The 21,393-nt window shown below is 41.1% G+C and overlaps 1 protein-coding gene across 9 annotated transcripts in view; it reads right to left on the bottom strand.

The window, feature by feature from the left end:
- LOC129522747 (WASH complex subunit 2-like) overlaps positions 1-21,393 on the bottom strand; it is a 61,440-nt gene that overhangs the window by 14,017 nt on the left and 26,030 nt on the right. For all 9 annotated transcript variants that reach the window (XM_055345081.1, XM_055345085.1, XM_055345086.1 and 6 more), the window contains 4 exons: positions 20,045-20,146; positions 17,211-17,342; positions 7,700-7,863; positions 2,667-2,763 (listed from right to left, as the gene is read on the bottom strand). In XM_055345081.1, the coding sequence (XP_055201056.1) occupies positions 2,667-2,763; positions 7,700-7,863; positions 17,211-17,342; positions 20,045-20,146 (495 nt within the window). The remainder of the gene's footprint in view (positions 1-2,666; positions 2,764-7,699; positions 7,864-17,210; positions 17,343-20,044; positions 20,147-21,393) is intronic.

The raw sequence follows: 21,393 nt of genomic DNA, 5'->3' as shown, positions 1-21,393 counted from the left end.
TAAAATTCTGTGTGTAGTTTGTTCAGCTACTTAAGATGTAGATCTTTGATCTTTTGTCTTATTTAACATCCATAATTACTATAGGCAGAAGTTGTTTTCCATTTCAGGAACCTTTAAAATTTATTAAATTATTGTTCAGTTATCCAGGGTAGAAGTTATTATTTATTTATGATCTAAAAAGAAAAACCACTCAGATCTCCTGACTCTTTTAACCATGGAGCCACTTGATGTCTTTTTTTTTTTTTTTCACTTGACGTCTTTTTTAGAGAGATCTAAGTATGAGTGATTCAGGAAAAGATTATGAGCACCTCAGAAGCAGCAGTAGGGAAGGCAGCATACTCCTCCCAATGCTGAAAGCTTCTGGTATAAGCCATGCAAACCCACTTACTGGGAATGTGATGGGGGAAAAAAAAAGTCTGACATGTGCCTGGTCTGGGAAGCTTTCACAGGACAAGTTAACATTTGTACTATGTCTGAAAACATGAAGACTATTACTAGATCAGAAAGACAACAACGTCCTCTGGAGTACTGTGGGACAGGATGAGTCACCTAGATCCCATGGTGAGTGAGGCTGGAAAAGAGGAGTCCAGTTTGAACGAGATTACTGTACCAGTGGCACAGTAGGCTCAACTAAGGCATTTGTGACAAGGACAAGATAGGACCAGGTTCCCTTTAGGAACAGAACCAGGACAACAGCAAGGAGAGCAGATCAAAGGAAGGAGCATTCGCAGAGAGGCCAGATAAAAAATTATCTCAATAATCAAGGCTAAAAATGACAAGGCAGTAGGGATGGGAAGAAGCATCTCTAATAATCTAGCAGGAAATACAATTACTCCATCTAAGGTGAAGTCAGTCCTGGTACAGTTACAGGGAGTACCAAGAATGGCGAAAAAGAACAAACTGAAACTCATGGAAATGAAAAACATGCTACAGAACAAGAACAAAGATGCATAAAAACATATAACATCATCTCATTTAAATGAAAGTGTACAGACACAGGGCGCATGGTAGCAGGCCTAAACGGCTGACAACATAGTATTACTGGTGATTCCTCTGGGAAGAACATAAGGACTTCATATTCTCTATGCACTTTCTAAATCTTTTTAAAGAAGGCACCCATATATTACTGCATAATTTAAAGTAAACTCTAAACAAAAAATATATAGGAAGTATGGAAGAACCATGGATCAGCTTCTAGAAAACAGGAAATCCCAGGCTCCTCTAGAGCCATCCCTCTCTTTCACTATACCTGTACAGGTATCAGTGACTTGGTCACCCCTCACCATGATGGAAGGAGGATCTCCCACATCAAGCATCAGTGGAGGAGCTGCCATGTGGCTGCTCCCATATGGGAGGAATCCCAGGGGCTCATCCCTTCTTCTCTGTCTCGTATGTCTTTTTGCCTCTATTAGATGCCACATTCAAATGGCCTGAAGCTTAAGCTGAAGGCCTGACAACAGGCTGTGAGTTGGCCTTTTAGGCTAACTCAGATCAGGTAACGGATGTCTCTGTGGGGTCTAGCCTAAAAAGTTCTACTAAAAAGTTCTACATTTCCCTTCGGGGCTATCAGCAACTACCAGCTGGCAATAAAGTATTGCTTGGCCTTACTTTGTTCTATGTGCACATACACATATGCCCACTAAGGGGAAGATTTGGCAAGGGATGAATGACAGGCCAGAGCAGGATTCTAGTATGCTTGGGTTCCCTGGACAAATATCATAATCCCATCTGCCTTTCATTCTTTAATACTCCTTTTTGATATAACTAACATCAAAATTGGCTAAATATTTTGGCTTAGGTGATTGTGGTAGTGACGTCATTTAGATGTAATCACTGGAATCATTTACACCAGAAAGCCACTGATTGGTCTTTTTTTTTAATCACATCCTTTAATTTTTAGAAAATTTAACTATGGTAAAAAACATAAAATTTACCATCTTAACTATGGACAGAGTTCCATAGTGTTAAGAATATTCATATTGTGTAAAACCAATCTCCAGAATTTTTCCATCTTGTAAAACTGAAACTCTGTATTCATTAAAAGACTCCCCATTTCTCTCTCCCCCTGGCCCCTGGCAACCATGATTCTACTCTCAGTTTGTATCAAGTTGATTCCTCCAGGTACCTCATGTTAAGTAGAATCCTATACTAATTGCCCTCTTCTGACTGGCTTATTTCACTCAATGTGAAGTCTTCCAGGTCCATCCATTTTGTAGCATGTGTTGTAACATGTGTAGAATTTCCTTCCCTTTTACTGACTGGCTACTCACATAAACCAGGACCAAAGTATTAGTACATGAAACATGCTCCTAAAAGGAATAACATGTGCCTTACAGACCTGATCTAATGTTAGTACAATTCCATGCTGCCATCGCTGAGCCTGGCAACCTCCACAGGAACTGTAGCAGCAATCTCCCCTAAGACTCTAGAGACCTACTCCTGATGTTAATAGGATACATGACATGGAGGAATCCTTTCCTCCACACTTTGTACTTGTGCTTCATCTGTAAAATACCACTAACCAGAAGATCTCTAAAACTAGACAAATGGGTTTTTCCATTGACTCAGCCTCCAAGGTCAGGTTTTAAGAGCTGATTCAGGGAAGTATCACTATGCATGTAACATCACCTCAAGGATATTTCCTGGGCTTAGAAGCTTAAGAATACCGTTGTAGGAGGAACAGATGCAGGAGAGCCAAAGAGAGAGCTTCCGCTATCAGCATCGTCTTCAAAGAGAAGTGACACTCTCTGGGTCTTCTTTTGGCTATACAATCAAACAAAAGATCAAATTAAGGTAAATGTGACTTAAAAATATATACAATATTCCCTCTAGGCTATACTTCAAAGAACCCACCTACCACCAAACAGCCAAGCCATCTGCTGACCTTACATAGTTAAAAGCAAACCAGAAAAACCTTTGAAATAGGTGCAATTTGTGCCAAGCAAATCATCAGCCTTTGTCCCTCCATCCTCATATAGGAGAGTTTGGGGGCCTTCTCATCTTGTTCCTTTGACTCACTGTAGGTGCACTATGTTAGCTTTGCGAAGGATTTGGTGGGTTTGGAGTAAAAATGCTATAAAGATCTGAGTTACCAGATTTTTATAGCAACTGTTAGTATCTAGAATTCTCCAAAAGTACAGAAACTAAGGATCTCTAGCATTTGTTTTCAATAAAGAATATACTGGGGGGTGCCTGGCTGGCTAAGTTGATAGAGAATGCAACTCTTGATCCCAGGGTCATGAGTTCAAGCCCCATGTTGCATGTAGAGCCAACTCGGGAGGGAAAAAAAACACAAAAAAACAGTGTGAAGTTAAAATATATAGAGAGAATATACTAGGTGCTTTCAACCACAGGTCTCCTCACCACTTTCCTCTAGCCTATCTTCACCTGCCTCCTCACCTAGGATTCTGCCCTGGCCCCTGCAGAGAAGGTGGCCAATAAACATCTGCCAGAACAAATACTGATCAGGACTTTTAAGGGACAGGAATATGAAAGTGGAGAGCCACATGGAGGCTTAGCACCACACATGGGGAAGCCAGAACAGAAAGCGTTCTAACTACTGAAAGGTCAAGTTCCAGTTTTTACTATATGATAAGGAGTCATCCAAGTAGCACACTACAGAATTACCAAAGTAACAAAAACTTTAAATTCAATCTTAGGTAAAAATCAGAGTAACACGTCATTTCAATAAATTGTTCACCATATATAACTACTTACATTAGAACATAATACATACATAAGTATATGTATCATAATCTTTTCATAAAATTAATTACTAGCAAGACACAATATATGTAGCTTATTCATTAGTTTAAAACTGACTCCTGCTTATCTCTTAAAAAAAAAAAAAGAAAACCAAACCTAAGGATCACAGACTAGAGAACTGACCAAATGGTTGAGTGTACTTAATTAGACATATACACTAAAGAATAGTTATACATTGACTATACCTTAAAAAATAAAAAAAATAAAAATAAAATTTCTTAAAGACTATACCTTAAAGAAGTTATAAAAGCAAAAAGGCAATTTGTAATGAAATAGTAAGGTGGTATCTAATATGCCTTTATGCATATATACCTAATTAAAATTTACACAAATTATAGAGTCCAGGGTGGCTCAGTTGGTTAAGCATCTGTCTTCAGCTCAGGTCATGATTTCAGGGTCCTGGAATCAAGTCCTATGTCAGACTCCCCACTCAGCGTCTATGTCTCCCTCTCTCTCTGCCCCTCCTCCTTGCCAGTGTGCTCTCTCTCAAATAAATAAAATTTTAAAAAAATTTAATAAAATTTATACAAATTATAACCAAAATACTTGACTACCAAGTGATGAGTAATCATAAAGAACTAACAACTCTGATTCTAACTCTCTGTAAGTCCCTCAACTTCCCCTGGAGCTTTCCAGCGCTGCCCGGTCAGGGAAATACAAATCAAAAACCACAATGAGATACGACTTCACACCAGTGAGAATGGGGAAAATTAACAAGACAGCAAACCACAAATGTTGAAGAGGATGTGGAGAAAGGAGAACCCTCTTGCACTGTTGGTGGGAATGTGAACTGGTGCAGACACTCAGGAAAACTGTGTGGAGGTTCCTCAAAGAGTTAAAAATAGACCTGCCCTACGACCCAGCAATTGCACTGCTGGGGATTTACCCCAAAGATACAGATGTAGTGAAACACCGGGACACCTGCACCCCGATGTTTCTAGCAGCAATGTCCACAATAGCCAAACCATGTACGGAGCCTCGGTGCCCATCGAAAGATGAATGGATAAAGAAGCTGTGGTCTATGTATACAATGGAACATTACTCAGCCATTAGAAACGACGAATACCCACCATTTGCTTCAATGTGGATGGAACTGGAGGGTATTATGCTGAGTGAAATAAGTCAATCAGAGAAGGACAAACATTATATGGTCTCATTCATTTGGGGAACCTAAAAATTAGTAAAAGAGAATAAAGGTGAAAGGAGAGAAAATGAGTGAAAATATCAGTGAGGGTGACAGAATACAAGAGACATCTAACTCTGGGAAATGAACGAGGGGTAGTGAGTGGAAAGGGAGGTGGGCGGGGGGTTGGGGTGACTGGGTGACCGCACTGAGGGGGGCACTTGGCGGGAAGAGCACTGGGTGTTATGCTATATGTTGACAAAATGAACTCCAGTTAAAAAAACAAAAAAGAACAACTCTATCAGATGCCAAAAGAATACCAGAAACCTCATTAAATAGCTACAGCAGAACATCTTATGCATGATTTTCTGAACAAGTTATTTCTAAAAACAAAACACCAAACCAACCCACAAAAAATAATGTGATGACAGATTCTGAAGGTAAGCTACAGAAAACGAGTTAGCTCTCTGAACAGGACTACAACAGAAAACAAAAGGGTCCTAACCTTGGCCCTTATTCCACACACTGAGCAACTGCTGGTTAAATTTTAGGCCTCCTGGGGCACCTGGGTGGCTCAGTGGTTGAGCATCTGCCTTCAGTTCAGGGTGTGATTCCAGGTCCTAGGATCAAGTCCCGCATCGGGCTCCCTGCAGGGAGCCTGCTTCTTTCTCCCTCTGCCTATGTCTCTGTCTCTCTGTGTCTCTCATGAATAAACAAAATCTTAAAATTAACTAATTAACTAATTAATTTGGGTTTCCTTGTGGAGCTCTGTCCTCAGAAGAAAAATGCTGCTCAGTCAACTAAGGTATTTCTCACCATAAATAACAAGTTTATTTTTTGACTTGAAAGCTACAGACATCAGCAAGCATAAAGATAAACACAGAGCCTATGGCCTAAACCAGGACACTTCATTTTTTTTTTAAGATTTTATTTATTTATTCATGAGAGACACATAGAGGCAGAGACATAGGCAAAAGGATAAGCAGGCTCCATGCAGGGAGCCTCATGCAGGACTTGATCCTGGGACCCCAGAATCATGCCCTGAGCTGAAGGCAGACGCCCACCCACTGAGCCACCCAGGCGTCCCAAAACCAGGACACTTCTGAGAGTGACAGAGAAATTAATAGTCATGCTGGAATGATAGGTACAAAGCAAGACTGTGCAGGTATGTCAGGACACTTGAGTGCCCTGCTCACAAGGCAGCATTTCACAACTTTGTTAGAGTCATAGAGCTTCTTTCTTTAGAATGGTTTTGAGATACAATTTACACACCATAAAATTTACTCTTTACAATATAATACACAAATCACTGGTTTTTAGTATAGCTGGAGTTGTGCAACTATCACTATGATCTAATTTCCCAGTATTGGGCAGCCCCAGTGGCTCAGCAGTTTAGTGCCACCTTCAGCCCAGGGCCTGATCCTGGAGACCCCGAATCCAGTCCCATGTCTGGCTCCCTGCATGGAGCCTGCTTCTCCCTCTGCCTGTGTCTCTGCCTCTCATGAATAAATAAAGAAAATCTTTAATAACAATAATAATAATAATAATTTCTCACTATTTCCATCAACCCAGAACGAACCCCCATGCCTGTTAAAAGTCTCTCCCAATTTTCCTGGCTCCTCAGCCCCAGGGAAACACTAATTTACTTTCTGTCTCTACAGATTTATCTGTTCTGGACATTATATACAAATGGAACCATACATGTGATCCTCTGTGACTGGCTGCTTTTTTTTTTTTTTTAGGATAGTCACACACAGAGAGAGAGAGAGAGGCAGAGACACAGGCAGAGGGAGAAGCAGGCTCCATGCACCGGGAGCCCGACGTGGGATTCAATCCCGAGTCTCCAGGATCGCGCCCTGGGCCAAAGGCAGGCGCCAAACCGCTGCGCCACCCAGGGATCCCGACTGGCTGCTTTTGATTAACAAAAATACTTAAGGTTCATCCATGTTGTAGCATGTATCAATATTTTATTCCTTCTTATTGTTAAGAGTCCATCGTATGGAGATAACACATTTTTTTTTTATCCTGTTGATGGGATGTTTGGCTTGTTTCCATTTTTGGCTACTATGAATAATGCTGCAAAGAACACTCATACACAAGTTTTGGGGTAGACCTATTTTTCATTCCTCTTGAGCATCTACTTAAGAGTGAAATTAAATCATATAGCAACTCCACATTTAACTTTTTAAGGAACTGCTGATTTCCAAAGTGGCACTATTTTACATTGCCACCACTGTGTAAGGGCTCCAATTCTTCCACATGCTCTCCTACACTTGCTATTGTCTGTAAAAGCAGCATGTTTACACCACTAACACCGCTCATGTTCAGTCTACAAAATGTCCTCAACTTTAGTCCAAGTATTCGTGTGGAGGACCACCCAGATCAGCAAGTGTGACACAGCACTACCCTGAAGAGAACCATCCTTCTAACAGGATATTTTCAATGCTGAGTATATTTCCATTCAAATGCAAAACTTAACTCAGACCAAACTTATATTCTATAGGGTATCCCAGAAGAAAAACAAAAACAAAAGACAACAAACTGCACTTAAATCCCTAGCAAACAAAAATAATATTTAGGGATTAAAAAAAAATAGTAAGTAGAAGAAATTAGGTAAATCCACTAAGAAAAACATTAACCAGTATTGGGGGGGGGGGGAATATCTTACAAGTGAAAATCAAAGATGTTCTCCCTTGTATGACTATAATGAATGATTATCATGTCACCCCAAGTAACTGACATCCTGCAAATCAAATACATTTACTTGTTAACACAGACACTGGTTAAAGGATTTCTTACAATGACTCTCACCTATCCTTTGCAACAGCAAACAGATCATCTTCATCATCCTCCTCAAAGAGGCTGGTCTTTTTGACAGTCTTGGCGTCCTGTTCCTGAGTGGTGCCAGAGTCCTTATGTTTAGACCTGTTATCAGACGCTGAGTTCTTCTGTGAATCAGTAATATTCCACTGGTCCTTAAAATATAAAATACACATTAAAATCCAGTGGCAATTCAGACCAAGGAACCTGGAAGTAAAATTAAATTTATACTCATTAAACTATATTTAAACTAAGTATTTTTTAATAATAAATTTATTTTTTATTGGTGTTCAATTTGCCAACATACAGAGTAACACCCAGTGCTCATCCCATCAAGTGCCCCCCTCAGTGCCCATCACTCACACACCCCCACCCCCCGCCCTCCTCCCCTTCCACCACCCCTAGTTCGTTTCCCAGAGTTAGGAGTCTTTATGTTCTGTCTCCCTTTCTGATATTTCCCACACATTTCTTCTCCCTTCCCTTCTATTCTCTTTCACTATTATTTATATTATTAAACTAAGTGCATCATTCTTGAAAATAAAGTTCATTTCTGGGACTTTTCTTTGAACTCAAATTTAGACAGCTGAGTTCTTTGACCTCACAGACCTTCTGCCCTCCTCCATCACATTATGTTTCTCTCCCCTCTATGGTTCTGTTTTGGGTTAGGACAAGGGAAATTGTCTAGCTTAGCAGATTCAAACTTATTTATGGAGGAGAATGAGAAGAAAAAGGAATGTCAAAAAAGAAAATCAGTAACACTCAACTTTGGAGGAAAATGATACTTTAAAGATCCTAAAACAGGCTGGAAAAATGTATAAAAAGCTCAAGCAATGTACATATAAACAAAACACAATGAAAGCTGCTCGTGACCCTTTTACCACAAAAGTCTGAATCTGACCTTTGGAAAGCATTTAAGGGAACCCCCCCTGGCTATACTCTCACTTCTTCAAATATAGGAATTCCTCATACACTTATACACTAGAAGTGTAATTTATAGTTACACTTCCTTAAATGGTCCTTTGGTCTCTAGAGGCTAGTTTCACAAATCACAGTGAGGTCCATAAGCAGTACATATTATGATACAGAATTCTGGTTCTACCCCAGACTTTCTAAATCAGAGCCTACATTCATAACAGGATGCCCAGGTGATTTCTTCACGTCATGGTTTGGGAAATGCTCCTCTAGTGTAGTGAGACTCTCCCAGGAAACCTTTAGGAAATTCCAGGGACAAGCCATACACCAAACCACTTAATGGAAAATCTACAGCAGAATTAAGTAAAAGTACTCTTTAAAGTTTTCCAGGTGATTCCAATGGGTAGCCAAGGTTGAGAGTCACTGGTCTAGAATCCTGGTTATCTTTATTCAGCCTGTGCTGTTGTTCCCAACTTTAGCTAATATGATTGACCCTTGAACAACACGACTTTGAACTGCATATGGATTTTTTCAATAAATATATGTACAGTACTATAAAGGTATTATCCCTTCCTTATGATCTTAACATTTTCTTTTCTTTAACTTGCTTTATTGTAAGAACACAGTGCATAATACAGGTAACGTATAAGAATACAGTGCATAATACATGTAACCTATAAAATATGTGTTAAAAACTGTTTATGTTATTGGTAAGGCTTCCAAACAGTAGGCTATTGATAGTTTTTGGAGAGTCTGAAGTTATACGTCAATTTTCAACTACAGGGACTCCTGGGTGGCTCAGTAATTGAGCACCTGCCTTAGGCTCAGGTCATGATCCCAGAGTCCTGGATTCAAGTCCCGTATCAGGTTCTCACAGGGAGCCTGCTTCTCCCTCTGCCTATGTCTCTGTCTCTCTCTCTCTCTGCATCTCTTATGAATAAATAAATTAAAGTAAAATCTTTAAAATTTTCAACTACACAGGAGGGTCAGCGCATCTAACTCCCACACTGTCAAAAAAGTCAACTGTATTTTTATTTTCCCTGAACCACTATAATACTGTGCAGGAAATATTCCACAGATAGTTGGCCATTATTACAGCAAGAACAACCACTAACAATGCTAGAATGAAAAAAAAAAAAAAAAAAGGACAATTCATCATTAAGTCGTATGTTTGAGTAGAAAAAAGCAAATTGTATTGGATCATTATAAGCTGCTTCCAACAAAAAAATTAATATGTCTATAATTTCTCTATCCATATCATACCTTCATAACTTGCCTACAATGTTAAAATAAAGAAAAGCAATTACTACAATGCAGGAAGATTTTTAATGCTCAGGGTTTGTAATGTTATATTTAAGGTCTTTTTCTGTACAGCTAAATCAGCAGCTAAGCCATATTCACTACTGGCTTTGCTAATTTGTATCTAGATAGCAAATAGAAATATTATTAAAACTCATTAAAAAAAAAAAACAAACAAACAGGGGGCACCTGGGTGGCTTAGTCGGTTAAGTATCTGCCTTTGGCTCAGGTCATAATCTCATCAAGCCCTGCATTGGGCTCCCTGCTCAGTAGTGAGTCGTTATCTCTCCCCCTACACCTTTCCCTGCTCATGATTGTGCATGTGCACATGCGTGCTCTCTTTCTCTTTTATTTTTTTAGTACTTTATTTATTTATTCATGAGAGACACAGAGAAATAGAGAGAGAGAGAGAGAGGCAGAGACACAGGCAGAGGGAGAAGCAGGCTCTATGCAGGGAACCTGATGCGGAACTCGATCCCAGGACTCCAGGATCATGCCCTGGGCCGAAGGCAGGCGCTAAACTGCTGAGCCACCTGGGCTGCCCTCTCTTTCTCTTTTAAAAAAGAAAAAAAGGAGGAGGGGCAAGATGGCGGAAGAGTAGGGTCCCCAAATCACCTGTCCCCACCAAATTACCTAGATAACCATCAAATCATCCTGAAAATCTACGAATTCGGCCTGAGATTTAAAGAGAGAACAGCTGGAATGCTACAGTGAGAAGAGTTCGCGCTTCTATCAAGGTAGGAAGATGGGGGAAAAAGAAATAAACAAAAGGCCTCGGAGGGGGAGGGGCCCCGTGAGGAGCCGGGCTGAGGCCGGGGTGAGTGTCCCCAGGACAGGTGAGGCCCGTCCCGGAGAAGCAGGAGCTGCACCAACCTTCCCGGGCGGAAAGGGGCTCGCAGGAAGTTAGAGCAGGACCCAGGGGGGCGGGGATGCCCTCGGGCTCCCTGGGACACTAACAGACACCTGCGCGCAGGAGAGGGCCCCGGGCTCCCTAAGGGCTGGACCCAGAGCAGCTCGGAGGGGCTCGGGGGAGGCTCCACGGAGGGAGCTGGGGTGGGGGGAGCGCGAATCCAACAGCGCAGGCCCCGGGGCACAGGGCGCCGGGACACAGCCCAGGATCCGGCCTCCCCCGGGACAGGCAGAGGCCGGGAGGGCCCAGGACAGCAAGGATGCTCCTGCCCCGAGCTGAGCAGATCAGCGGCCCGGCCCCGGAGCCTCAAGGCCCTGCAGACGGAGAGCCCCATAGTTCCTGCGGGGGCTATATCCAGGTTTCCAGAGCTGCCATAGCAACTGTGGCTGTTCCTCCTGGGGCCTCACAGGGTAAACAACCCCCGCTGAGCCCAGCAGGCAGGGGCAGAGCAGCTCCCCCAAGTGCTAACACCTGAAAATCAGCACAGCAGGCCCCTCCCCCAGAAGACCAGCTGGACGGACCAGTTCCAGGGGAAGTCAAGGGACTTAAAGTCTACAGATTCAGAAGATAATCCCCCGTGTTGTTTTTTTTTTCTTTTTTCTTTTCTTTTTGATTTCTGATTGCTTCCCCCACCCCCCCCTTTTTCACCTTTCTTTCTTTTTCTTTCTCTTTTTCTTCTCTTTTTTTCCTTTTTTTCTTCTTTTTCTTTTTTCTTTTTCTCTTTTCTTTCCTTCTCTCTCTTTCTCTCCTTTTCCCAAAACAACTTGTTTTTGGCCACTCTGCACTGAGCAAAATGACTAGAAGGAAAACCTCACCTCAAAAGAAAGAATCAGAAACAGCCCTCTCTCCCACAGAGTTACAAAATCTGGATTACACTTCAATGTCAGAAAGCCAATTCAGAAGCACTATTATACAGCTACTGGTGGCTCTAGAAAAAAGCATTAAGGACTCACGAGACTTCATGACTGCAGAATTTAGATCCAATCAGGCAGAAATTAAAAATCAATTGAATGAGATGCAATCCAAACTAGAAGTCCTAACGACGAGGGTTAATGAGGTGGAAGAACGAGTGAGTGACATAGAAGACAAGTTAATAGCAAAGAGGGAAACTGAGGAAAAAAGAGACAGACAATTAAAAGACCATGAAGACAGATTAAGGGAAATAAACGACAGCCTGAGAAAGAAAAACCTACGTTTAACTGGGGTTCCCAAGGGCGCCGAAAGGGACAGAGGGCCAGAATATGTATTTGAACAAATCCTAGCTGAAAACTTTCCCAATCTGGGAAGGGAAACAGGCATTCAGATCCAGGAAATAGAGAGATCCCCCCCCCTAAAATCAATAAAAACCGTTCAACACCTCAATATTTAATAGTGAAGCTTGCAAATTCCAAAGATAAAGAGAAGATCCTTAAAGCAGCAAGAGACAAGAAGTCCCTGACTTTCATGGGGAGGAATATTAGGGTAACAGCAGACCTCTCCACAGAGACCTGGCAGGCCAGAAAGGGCTGGCAGGATATATTCAGGGTCCTAAATGAGAAGAACATGCAACCAAGAATACTATATCCAGCAAGGCTCTCATTCAAAATGGAGGGAGAGATAAAGAGCTTCCAAGACAGGTAGGAACTGAAAGAATATGTGACCTCCAAACCAGCTCTGCAAGAAATTTTAAGGGGGACTCTTAAAATTCCCCTTTAAGAAGAAGTTCAGTGGAACAATCCACAAAAACAAGGACTAAATAGATATCATGATGACACAAACTCGTATCTGTCAATAGTAACTCTGAACGTGAACGGGCTTAATGACCCCATCAAAAGGCGCAGGGTTTCAGACTGGATAAAAAAGCAGGACCCATCTATTTGCTGTCTACAAGAGACTCATTTTAGACGGAAGGACACCTACAACCTGAAAATAAAAGGTTGGAGAACCATTTACCATTCAAATGGTTCTCAAAAGAAAGCAGGGGTAGCCATCCTTATATCAGATAAACTAAAATTTACCCCGAAGACTGTAGTGAGAGACGAGGAGGGACACTATATCATACTTAAAGGATCTATCCAGCAAGAGGACTTAACAATCCTCAATATATATGCCCCGAATGTGGGAGCTGCCAAATACTTAAACGAATTATTAACCAAAGTGAAGAAATACTTAGATAATAATACACTTATACTTGGTGACTTCAATCTAGCTCTTTCTACCCTCGATAGGTCTTCTAAGCACAACATCTCCAAAGAAACGAGACCTTTAAATGATACACTGGACCAGATGGATTTCACAGATATCTACAGAACTTTACATCCAAACTCAACTGAATACACATTCTTCTCAAGTGCACATGGAACTTTCTCCAGAATAGACCACATACGGGGTCACAAATCCGGTCTGAACCGATACCAAAAGACTGGGATCGTCCCCTGCATATTCTCAGACCATAACGCCTTGAAATTAGAACTCAATCACAAGAAGTTTGGAAGGACATCAAACACGTGGAGGTTAACGAGCATCCTGCTAAAAGATAAAAGGGTCAACCAGGAAATTAAGGAAGAATTAGAAAGATTCATGGAAACTAATGAGAATGAAGATACAACCATTCAAAATCTTTGGGATGCAGCAAAAGCAGTCCTGAGGGGGAAATACATCGCAATACAAGCATCCATTCAAAAACTGGAAAGAACTCAAATACAAAAGCTAACCTTACACATAAAGGAGCTAGAGAAAAAACAGGAAATGGACCCGACGCCCAGCAGAAGAAGAGAGTTAATTAAAATTCGAGCAGAACTCAACGAAATTGAGACCAGAAGAACTGTGGAACAGATCAATAGAACCAGGAGTTGGTTCTTTGAAAGAATTAATAAGATAGATAAACCATTAGCCAACCTTATTAAAAAGAAGAGAGAGAAGACTCAAATTAATAAAATCATGAATGAGAAAGGAGAGATCACTACCAACACCAAGGAAATACAAATGATTTTAAAAACATATTATGAACAGCTCTACGCCAATAAATTAGGCAATCTAGAAGAAATGGACGCGTTCCTGGAAAGCCACAAACTACCAAAACTGGAGCAGGAAGAAATAGAAAACCTGAACAGGCCAATAACCAGGGAGGAAATTGAAGCAGTCATCAAAAACCTCCCAAGACACAAAAGTCCAGGGCCAGATGGCTTCCCAGGGGAATTCTATCAAACGTTTAAAGAAGAAATCATACCTATTCTACTAAAGCTGTTTGGAAAGATAGAAAGAGATGGAGTACTTCCAAATTCATTCTATGAGACCAGCATCACCTTAATTCCAAAACCAGACAAAGACCCCACCAAAAAGGAGAATTACAGACCAATATCCCTGATGAACATGGATGCAAAAATTCTCAACAAGATACTAGCCAATAGGATCCAACAACACATTAAGAAAATTATTCACCATGACCAAGTAGGATTTATCCCCGGGACACAAGGCTGGTTCAACACTCGTAAAACAATCAATGTGATTCATCATATCAGCAAGAGAAAAACCAAGAACCATATGATCCTCTCATTAGATGCAGAGAAAGCATTTGACAAAATACAGCATCCATTCCTGATCAAAACTCTTCAGAGTGTAGGGATAGAGGGAACTTTCCTCGACATCTTAAAAGCCATCTATGAAAAGCCCACAGCAAATATCATTCTCAATGGGGAAGCACTGGGAGCCTTTCCCCTAAGATCAGGAGCAAGACAGGGATGTCCACTCTCACCACTGCTATTCAACCTAGTACTGGAAGTCCTAGCCTCAGCAATCAGACAACAAAAAGACATTAAAGGCATTCAAATTGGCAAAGAAGAAGTCAAACTCTCCCACTTCGCTGATGACATGATACTGTACATAGAAAACCCAAAAGCCTCCACCCCAAAATTGCTAGAACTCATACAGCAATTTGGTAGCGTGGCAGGATACAAAATCAATGCCCAGATCAATGGCATTTCTATACACTAACAATGAGACTGAAGAAAGAGAAATTAAGGAGTCAATCCCATTTACAATTGCACCCAAAAGCATAAGACACCTAGGAATAAACCTAACCAAAGAGGTAAAGGATCTATACCCTCAAAACTATAGAACACTTCTGAAAGAAATTGAGGAAGACACAAAGAGATGGAAAAATATTCCATGCTCATGGATTGGCAAAATTAGTATTGTGAAAATGTCAATGTTACCCAGGGAAATTTACACGTTTAATGCAATCCTATCAAAATACCATGGACTTTCTTCAGAGAGTTAGAACAAATTATTTTAAGATTTGTGTGGAATCAGAAAAGACCCCGAATAGCCAGGGGAATTTTAAAAAAGAAAACCATATCTGGGGGCATCACAATGCCAGATTTCAGGTTGTACTACAAAGCTGTGGTCATCAAGACAGTGTGGTACTGGCACAAAAACAGACACATATCTCAATGGAACAGAGTAGAGAACCCAGAAGTGGACCCTGAACTTTATGGTCAACTAATATTCGATAAAGGAGGAAAGACTATCCACTGGAAGAAAGACAGTCTCTTCAATAAATGGTGCTGGGAAAATTGGACATCCACATGCAGAAGAATGAAACTAGACCACGCTCTTACACCATACACAAAGATAAACTCAAAATGGATGAAAGATCTAAATGTGAAACAAGATTCCATCAAAATCCTAGAGGAGAACACAGGCAACACCCTTTTTGAACTCAGCCACAGTAACTTCTTGCAAGATACATTCACGAAAGCAAAAGAAACAAAAGCAAAAATGAACTATTGGGACTTCATCAAGATAAGAAGCTTTTGCACAGCAAAGGATACAGTCAACAGAACTAAAAGACAACCTACAGAATGGGAGAAGATATTTGCAAATGACCTATCAGATAAAGGGCTAGTTTCCAAAATCTATAAAGAACTTCTTAAACTCAACACCAAAGAAACAAACAATCCAATCATGAAATGGGCAAAGGACATGAAGAGAAATCTCGCAGAGGAAGACATAGACATGGCCAACATGCACATGAGAAAATGCTCCGCATCACTTGCCATCAGGGAAATACACATCAAAACCACAATGAGATACCACCTCACACCAGTGAGAATGGGGAAAATTAACAAGGCAGGAAACAACAAATGTTGGAGAGGATGTGGAGAAAAGGGAACCCTCTTACACTGTTGGTGGGAATGTGAACTGGTGCAGCCACTCTGGAAAACTGTGTGGAGGTTCCTCAAAGAGTTAAAAATAGACCTGCCCTACGACCCAGCAATTGCACTGTTAGGGATTTACCCCAAAGATTCAGATGCAATGAAACGCCAGGACACCTGCACCCCGATGTTTCTAGCAGCCATGTCCACAATAGCCAAACTGTGGAAGGAGCCTCGGTGTCCATCGAAAGATGAATGGATAAAGAAGATGTGGTTTACATATACAATGGAATATTACTCAGCCATTAGAAACGAGAAATACCCACCATTTGCTTCAACGTGGATGGAACTGGAGGGTATTATGCTGAGTGAAGTAAGTCAATCGGAGAAGGACAAACAGTGTATGTTCTCATTCATTTGGGGAATATGAATAATAGTGAAAGGGAATATAAGGGAAGGGAGAAGAAATGTTTGGGAAATATCAGAAAGGGACACAGAACATAAAGACTCCTAACTCTGGGAAACGAACTAGGGGTGGTGGAAGGGGAGGAGGGCGGGGGGTGGGGGTGAATGGGTGAGGGGAACTGAGGGGGACACTTGACGGGGTGAGCACTGGGTGTTATTCTGTATGTTGGTAAATTGAACACCAATAAAAATTAATTTATTAAAAAAAAAAAGAAAAAAGAAAAAAGACTCATTAGAAAGGAGTTAAGGGGCAGCCCCAGTGGCCCAGTGGTTTAGCGCCGCCTTCGGTCCAGGGCGTGATCCTGGAGACCCAGGATCGAGTCCCATGTCAGGCTCCCTGAATGGAACCTGCTTCTCCCTCTGCCTATGTCTCTGCCTCTCTCTCTCTCTCTCTATCTCTCATGAATAAATAAATAAAATTTTAAAAAAAGGGGGGGAGAGTTAAAGTTGCATAGGCTATTCCTACCATGTATAGCTATACTTCTTTATTAATTAAATGTAATGATCATTTAATAATATAAGACCTAACTCATTTGTATTAGCATATAATTCGAGGGGCATACTTAGTTTGTTCTCAACTGTTCTGAAAACATTAATCTTTAAGTTAATATACTATACTAAATATCTTTCTTCCAGAGAAAAAAGAGTTTCATGAAAACAGTCTTTGTGACTAAACAATGGACAGAAAACAGGTAGGAAAAGAAAATGTTTGGGATAGCCATAACTCCTCAATCCCATCAAACCACCTCCTGCTCTTCTCTAGGGGAGACTTTCAACCCACCTCCTCATCACTGCTGAACAGCAAGGCAGATGCTTTCTTCCTGGAAGGCTCAGATGGTTTAGCTTTCTCTTGGCTCTGAGTTAGAATAAATGATGACTGCTTCTTAGCAGCTGTTGCCCCAAAAAGATTATCCTGGGAAAACAAATGGCAGAAGAGTATGACAACTTCATACACATAAAACAAAAAACAAGACAATTTTCCATGTCAAACTGTTAAAGAGTAAGTCTCTGGTCAAGGACAGAATATATATACAAGAGGGAAAAAAAAATCACAAAATGCCAGTAATCCCACTTCTCTCTTATGTATAATCCTAAAGCAACAGAGTCTGTAATCTTCTCGAGCTGTATTCTCCACTCACAGAAGGTAAAAAGACCACATGGAACTCAAAGGCAAAGTCGTGGGAGTGAGTAGGAGGAGGGTAACTTAAGGACCAAGTCACAGAAAAGGAGGAAACCTGGCCCCACTCAGGCCTGCTATGGGTGGACCCTTGTGTTCATCACAATGAGCAGTCCAGCTTGTGTGGCAGCCAACAATTCACATACCTTTCTATAAATTAGAAACCAGAGGACTGGTTTAACAGAAATTGGGAGCTTTCTCCACTCTTTCACACTTAACAAGACACACACTGGGATAGAGCAAAGGCATGTTTCTGGTTAATTTTAGAAAGATAATATGAACATAAAAAAACAGTTTACAAAATAAAATCAATGGCCTCCTAAAAAGCCGATTCTCATAGGTTCAAAGACATTTGTTGATTTTTATATAGTCAAGCATTGAAAAGCTACTATTAAAGTATTTTCTTTAAGGTAATAGAAACAAATTTATCAGAAAGCCTGAACCCGAGTTAGAAAAACACTCTTAACAATATACTACAGCAGATGAATAGTCCTGAAATGTAAAAATTCGATAAAGGGAGCCCTCAAGCAGAGTGTGGGAAGGTAGGAAAGGCCATGAGAAAAATGAACTGGCATTTATAAAGACTCTAATGACAAGAATAAATATTTCCTATGCACTTACTATGTGCCAGACACAGTGCCAAGAGCTGTACAGGAGTTGTTTCAGCTACCAAATATACTATTAAACCATATAAGATTTGAAATTTTTTAACTCTTTTTAACTCCACAGTTTTCCAGAATGGCTGTACCAGTTCACATTCCCACCAACAGTGCAAGAGGGTTCCCCTTTCTCCACATCCTCTCCAACATTTGTTGTTTTCCGTCCTGTTAATTTTCCCCATTCTCACTGGTGTGAGGTGGTATCTCATTGTGGTTTTGATGTGTATTTCCCTGATGGCCAGTGATGCGGAGCATTTTCTCATGTGCTTGTTGGCCATGTCTATGTCTTCCTCTGTGCGATTTCTGTTCATGTCTTCCGCCCATTTCATGATTGAATTGTTTGTTTCTTTGGTGTTGAGTTTAAGAAGTTCTTTATAGATCTTGGATACTTTATAGATCTTAGCCCTTTATCTAAAAATAGAACTGTCTTACAACCCAGCAATTGCACTGCTGGGGATTTACCCCAAAGATACAGATGCAGTGAAACGCCGGAACACCTGCACCCCAATGTTTATAGCAGCAATGTCCACAATAGCCAAACTGTGGAAGGAGCCTCGGTGTCCATCGAAAAATGAATGGATAAAGAAGCTGTGGTATATGTATACAATGGAATACTACTCAGCCATTAGAAATGACAAATACCCACCATTTGCTTCGATGTGGATGGAACTGGAGGGTATTATGCTGAGTGAAATAAGTCAATTGGAGAAGGACAAACATTATATGGTCTCATTCATTTGGGGAATATAAAAAATAGTGAAAGGGAATAAAAGGAAAAGGAGAGAAAAAGAGAAAATGAGTGGGAAATATCAGAGAGGATGACAGAACATGAGAGACACCTAACTTTGGGAAATGAACAAGGGGTAGTGGAAGGGGAGGTGGGCAGGGAGTTGGGGTGACTGGGTGACACGCACTGAGGGGGGGCACTTGATGGGATGAGCACTGGGTGTTATGCTGTATGTTGGCAAATTGAACTCTAATAAAAAAAATAATTAAAAAAAAAAGATTTGAAAGTTTAAGTTATTTGCCCAAGGTCCTGATCTGCAAGTGAATGCAGGGTCTGGTGCCAAAGCCCATGAGGTTGGCCACTGCAGAGTAGTGCACAAGAAGGAAGGTTTAGTTTGTCTTCCCTCTTATTTCCTTCCCCCACCTTGCTCTCTAATCCTTGGTAGAAAAGAAAAACAAGGTAAGGACATGGCTATTGTTGTCTCTTTATTTACACTTTATCCAAGACATTCTCGTCAGTCATTGGGTATAACAAAGATCCATCCCCTGAAAAGTGTTTCTTAAAGGCAGATTTTTAAAATGAAATCTGCAAAGCCTTCCATAACAGCTTGGTCAAGAATTTAATGTCCCTGGGGCGCGTGGGTGACTCAATCGGTTAAGCATCTGCCTTTGGCTCAGGTCATGATCCCGGGGTCCTGGGATTGACCCCACATCGGGCTCCCTGCTCAGGAGGGAGTCTGTTTCTCCCTCTCCTTCTGCACAACCCCCAGCTCGTGTACACTCACTCTGTCTCTCCCTCTCTCTCATCTTCTCTCAAGTAAAGAAAATATTTAAAATAATAATAATCTAATGTCCTGCCTATTGTACAGCTAGGAGTCAAAGGAGTCACTGAGAGAGAAAAACTAAAATATTTTTGTTATGTAAACCTCAGATGGTTGGACTGCCTCCCTATGACCTTGTAGTACTGTATGAGCCTCCAACTATAAAGCTACACCAGCAATGGTTTTCAACTCTTCAAAAACTTATTTATCTTACATTGCAAGAAGTGTTTACCTCTTCATCATCATCATCAAAAAGCGAGACCGACGTGGGAAGTTTGCTAGGCAGCAGAGATGCATCTTTTGACTTACTCACATTTTGAGAAGAAAACAAATCCTGTTGGATCAAGATTAAAGTTCCTGGTTAACAAGACAGATCAGCTTTTAAAGTGCCAGTTAAATATAAAACATTGAAGACTATGACATGATGGTTGCATGAGTCTGGGTCTCTTTGTGAGAGGGAAGCTGGCTGAGAACATGTGTCAGTTTGTCCTAGTGGGTGCAGTACGGATGCCCACATGTAAGAAGAGGCCCACGTGGAACTCCAAGAGGCTTCACTGGAACTCTGAGGTTTCTAAACTCCCAAGTGGAAAACAATTTCCAATCAATCTCTTATTGTGCTAGAAAAGTAAAATGACTTCTTTGTCCAAAGAATCAGAGAGATTAAAAAGATCCAATAATGGCCAGCCCCGGTGGCTCAGCGGTTTAGTGCCGCCTTCAGCCCAGGGCCTGATCCTGGAGACTCAGGATCGAGTCCCACGTTGGGCTCCCTGCATGGAGCCTGCTTCTCCCTCTGCCTGTGTCTCTGCCTCCTTCTCGCTCTCTGTATCTCTCATTAATAAATAAAATTTAAAAAAAAAAGATCCAATAATGGAAGAGGACACTAGATTCCCAATTACTGCACTATGTTTTATTTAATACTTTAACTATATTTATCTACTTGAACTATAGCTAAGAGTATTCTACTTGAACTATAGCTAAGAGTTGTTAGCAAAAAATCTGGTAGACTCTGAAGAAACTCAAAATGTGACAGTGTCACATTTTGCAAATTGAGCTACATGAACCAGAAACATAAAATTGGACACCCCCTTAGGACAGAAACATCAATAGCCAAGGGCAGACAATTGAATAGGAGAAGAACATAGCTTCTGAGACCTCTCTAGAGAATTTCTTTTTATTATGGCATCAATGCCTACTCTCAAACACAGACCTAATGAATTCCTTAACTGCGAAGAGGTTTCCTCCGCCCAGTGGATTCGCCTGGGCTCCATGGAGTCCCACAGGTCTTCTGAGGTAAAGAGGCCACAAAGGGGGAACCACAGGCTCCCATGCCTCTCCTGAATTTTACACATTGCCAAGATTTCACTATTACACTTTTCCTTGTCTAAGCACCCCAACAATTATCTGATAAAAACACTCTACGACAATGCACACAGGACAAAGCCTTTTGTAGTAGCTGTGAAACCTGTCTGTAAATTCTTATACACTCCTATCATCAAGAAGTAGAGTCTGCATCCCCACCCTGGAATGCAGGCCTTTGTGATTGCCTCAACACTGACTTCCAAGGCTAGATTACAAAGGGCA

This window comes from Nyctereutes procyonoides, unplaced genomic scaffold (genome assembly GCF_905146905.1).
Source record: "Nyctereutes procyonoides isolate TBG_1078 unplaced genomic scaffold, NYPRO_anot_genome, whole genome shotgun sequence".
Taxonomy (NCBI): Eukaryota; Metazoa; Chordata; class Mammalia; order Carnivora; family Canidae; genus Nyctereutes; species Nyctereutes procyonoides.
Note: the sequence above shows the minus strand (reverse complement) of the source record. Positions and strands in the feature narration are given on the sequence as shown.